This window comes from Coturnix japonica, unplaced genomic scaffold (assembly GCF_001577835.2).
Source record: "Coturnix japonica isolate 7356 unplaced genomic scaffold, Coturnix japonica 2.1 chrUnrandom942, whole genome shotgun sequence".
Lineage (NCBI taxonomy): Eukaryota > Metazoa > Chordata > Aves > Galliformes > Phasianidae > Coturnix > Coturnix japonica.
In genome coordinates this window covers 3,763-7,585 of record NW_015440294.1, presented here as the reverse complement: position 1 = coordinate 7,585, position 3,823 = coordinate 3,763, and the positions used below count along the sequence as shown (strand labels likewise).

The 3,823-nt window shown below is 51.8% G+C and overlaps 1 protein-coding gene across 1 annotated transcript in view; it reads right to left on the bottom strand.

The window, feature by feature from the left end:
* LOC107307804 (dual specificity mitogen-activated protein kinase kinase 7-like) overlaps window positions 1-3,823 on the bottom strand; it is a gene marked incomplete at its 5' end in the record, with an annotated part of 8,987 nt that overhangs the window by 1,824 nt on the left and 3,340 nt on the right. The window contains 3 exons of the mRNA XM_032441954.1: window positions 1,190-1,375; window positions 1,464-1,571; window positions 3,613-3,732. Of these exons, the coding sequence (XP_032297845.1) occupies window positions 1,190-1,375; window positions 1,464-1,571; window positions 3,613-3,732 (414 nt within the window). The remainder of the gene's footprint in view (window positions 1-1,189; window positions 1,376-1,463; window positions 1,572-3,612; window positions 3,733-3,823) is intronic.

The following is a 3,823-nucleotide window of genomic DNA, read 5'->3' as shown; positions in this document are numbered from 1 at the left end:
GGGGCTCACCAGGAGATGCCGGCTCAGACGATCGCGCGGCATTGTCGTTATCTGGCTTTGCGTGGTCGGGGGTCGATACGTTCGCTGTGAGTTGGGGGGGGAAGAAAAGAGGGTACGGTTTCTCACCATTCCAGCCCCATAAGCCCCCATAGGCTGTCTCCCCCCTCTTCCAGCCCCCATAGGGTTGTTTCTCCCCCTTCCATCCCCCATGTCATTTCCCCCCCCTTCCATCCCCCATAAGGTGGGCGCCCCCCTTCCATCCCCAATAGTGTGAGTTCTCCCCCCTTCCATCCCCATAGGTAGTTTCTCCCTCGCTTCCAGCCCCATAGGTGGCTCCCCCCTTCCATCCCCATAGCGTGAGTTTCTCCCTCCTTCAGGCCCATATAGGTGTGGGCTCCCCCCTTCCATCCCCCATAGGTGAGTTTCTCCCCCTTCCATCCCCATAGGTGAGTTTCTCCCTCCTTCCAGCCCCCATAGGGTGGGCTCCCCCCTTCCATCCCCCATAGGGTGAGTTTCTCCCCCCTTCCATCCCCCATAGGGTCAGTTTCCCCCTCCTTCCAGCCCCCATAGGGTGGGCTCCCCCATTCCATCCCCCATAGGGTTGGTTGCTCCCCCCTTTCAGCCCCCATAGGGTGAGTTTCTCCCTCCTTCCAGCCCCCATAGGGTGAGTTTCTCCCCCCTTCCATCCCCCATAGGGTGAGTTAGGGTGAGTTTCTCCCCCCTTCCATCCCCCATAGGGTGGGCTCCCCCATTCCAGCCCCCATAGGGTTAGTTGCTCCCCCCTTTCAGCCCCCATAGGGTGAGTTTCTCCCCCATTCCATCCCCCATAGGGTCAGTTTCCCCCTCCTTCCAGCCCCCATAGGGTGGGCTCCCCCCTTCCATCCCCCATAGGGTCAGTTTCTCCCTCCTTCCAGCCCCCATAGGGTGAGTTTCTCCCCCCTTCCATCCCCCATAGGGTGGGCTCCCCCATTCCAGCCCCCATAGGGTTGGTTGCTCCCCCCTTTCAGCCCCCATAGGGTCAGTTTCTCCCTCCTTCCAGCCCCCATAAGGTGGGTTTCTCCCCTTCCACCACCTGTAAGTTGGGCTTCCCCCCTTTCCACCCCTCACAGGTTCAATTTCTCCCCCTGCCACCCTCTATGTGGCATCCTCCCCCCCTAAAAGCCCCCCCCCTCCCCCCCAGTCCCTATTTACTTACAGCCATATAAGCAGCACACCCAGCACTGCGTGTCTTGGCTTTGGAGTCAACCAGGCGCCCGCTGATACCGAAGTCACAGAGCTTCACCTGCCCCCTCTCATCCAACAGGATATTGGAGGGTTTGACATCACGATGGATCACCCCGTGCTTCTCCTTCAGGTAGAACAAGGCCTTCACAATCTATAGGGGGGGGGATACACGTCACATCAATGGTCCTTTGTGTCCCCCCCCCTTTATTTTATGCCCCCCCCCCTTGTTGTCTGCTTACTGCCACTGTCATCTTGCCCAGGATACGTTCAGGGATGGGACCTTGGATGCGTTTCTTCAGCTTCTCAGCACAGGTCCCCATCAGCTCCATGGCGATGAAGACGTCGGTCTGTGGGGTGGGGGGAGGTCAGTGGGGCTGGATGGGGGGTATTTGGGGGGGGGTAGGGATGGGGTTGGGTGCTGGCGTGGGTGGGGAGGGGATGGGGAGACCCTCTATGTGGGACTGGGAGGAACAGGGAGAGATCTGAAGGACATCGGGAATGGGCCCTGGAGATGATGGGGATGGGGGGGGGACCCATCTTGGGGTCACCATGGGGATGGGGACCCCTCCTGGGGCTACTACATGGGACAGGGACACTCCTAGGGCCCACTATTGGGGATGGGAACCCTCTTGGGACCACCATGGGGGATGAGGACCCTCCTAGTAGCCACCACTGGGGATGGGGACCCTCCTAGGGGTCATCCAACGGTGTTGTGATGGGGAACGCTCCTCCTGGGGCTCACCTACTGGTGTTTGTATTTGGGATCCTCTTATTAGGGGCCCAGCAGGGGATGGTGGACTCTCCTCAGGGCCTACCAATGGTGGTTTGTAGGACCCTTTTCTAGGGGCTCCTATTTATAATTGGGACAGGGAACCTCTCTAGGGGTCACCGAATGGGGATGGGGATCCCTCCTAAGTAGTCTCACCACGGGGGAGTTGGGACCGCTCCTTGAAGGGCCACCACTTGTGGGATTGGGGACCTCTCTGTTGGCCTACCAAAGGGTATTGAGGTCCATCTTGGGGCCACCAAAGGGGGAATGTGGATTACCCTCTAAGGGTTCCCACCATGGGGATGATGGACCCTTTTTGGGGCTACTACATTGTGGGATCTATTGGGACCTCATCTGTTAAGGGTCAATGCTATGGGGGATATTGGGGACTCTCCTTAAGAGTTCTCTCACTCAATTTATTGGGGATTTGGTGATCCCCTTCTGAGTACCACCATTTTGGGGATTAGGACTTTTTTTCTCTCCTTATTTTATTTTTTTTTTTAGGCCACCCAATTGTGGGGATTTTTTTTTTTTGTTTTTGTTTTTTGGTATTTCTTTTTTTTCTTTTTTTTTTTTTTCCTTTGTTCTTTTTTTTTTTGGGTGGGCCACTCTTTTTAGAGGTGGTATTTGTGTGGTTTCTTTGTTTTTTTTCCTTATCTTGGGGCGCTACCAAGGGGATGGGGACTCCTTCCTTTCATTGTTTTTTTTGCCACCATGGGGTTGAGGACTCCTCCGGTTAGGGGCACCAAGTTGTGTTGTGGATTGACCCTCGTTCTAAGGGCCAGCTAAGGGGTAGGGGGGTTGTGGGTTACCCCTCTCTGGGGCTAACTTATTCTTATTTTTTTGGAACAGGGACCTTCAGACTAGGGGGGCCCACTATGGGGGAGGTTGTTTTTTTGTTTTTTTTTTTTTTTGTGTTTTTGTTTTTTTTTTTTTTTTTTTTTTTTTTTTTTTTTTTTTTTTTTTTTTTTTTTTTTTTTTTTTTTTTTTTTTTTTTTTTTGTTTTTTTTTTTGTTTTTTTTTTTTTTTTTTTTTTTTTTTTTTTTGTTTTTTGTTTTTTTTTTTTTTTTGTTTTTTTTGTTTTTTTTTTTTTTTTTTTTTTTTTTTTTTTTTTTTTTTTTTGTGTTTGGTATTTTTTTGGTGTGTTATCTTTTTTTCTCTCTTCCTTTTGTGTATCTCTTTTATCCTTTTATTTTTTGGTTTTTTTTGTTTGTTTGTGTTTTTGTGTTTTTTTTTTTTTTTTTTTTTTTTTTTTTGTATTTTTTTTTGGATGTGTTTTTTTTTTTTTTTTTTGTTGTTTTTTTACCCTCCTATAGCCACCACTGGGGATGGGGGTACTCCTCCTAGGGGTCACCACGGGGGATGGGGACCCCTCCTGGGGCCACCACTGGGGATGGGGACCTCATAGGGGCCAGCAAGGGGATGGGGACCCTCCTATGGGCCACCAAGGGGGTTGAGGACCCTTTTTGGGGCTACTACATGAGACAGGGACCCATCTTAGGGCCACCATGGGGGATGGGGACCCCTCTTGAGACCACCATGGGGGACAGGGGACCCAACACCCAGGGAGGGGGGTGGGGTAAGAAGGTTATTGTGACCCCCCCCTCAATATCACTCACATTAGTGATGAAGGTACCGAAGCACTGCACGATATAAGGGCAGTCGTGGCTCTTGAGCACCACATCCAGATCCATCAGGATACGTTTGTTCTCCTCCCTGTTCCCCGAGCGCCTCATTTGCTGGTTAATTAAAGGGGAGGGGGGGGGTGGATATAAGCAATGGGGAGGGGTCTGGATCCCACCCCCCATTCAATAAGGTTGGGTGGGGGGG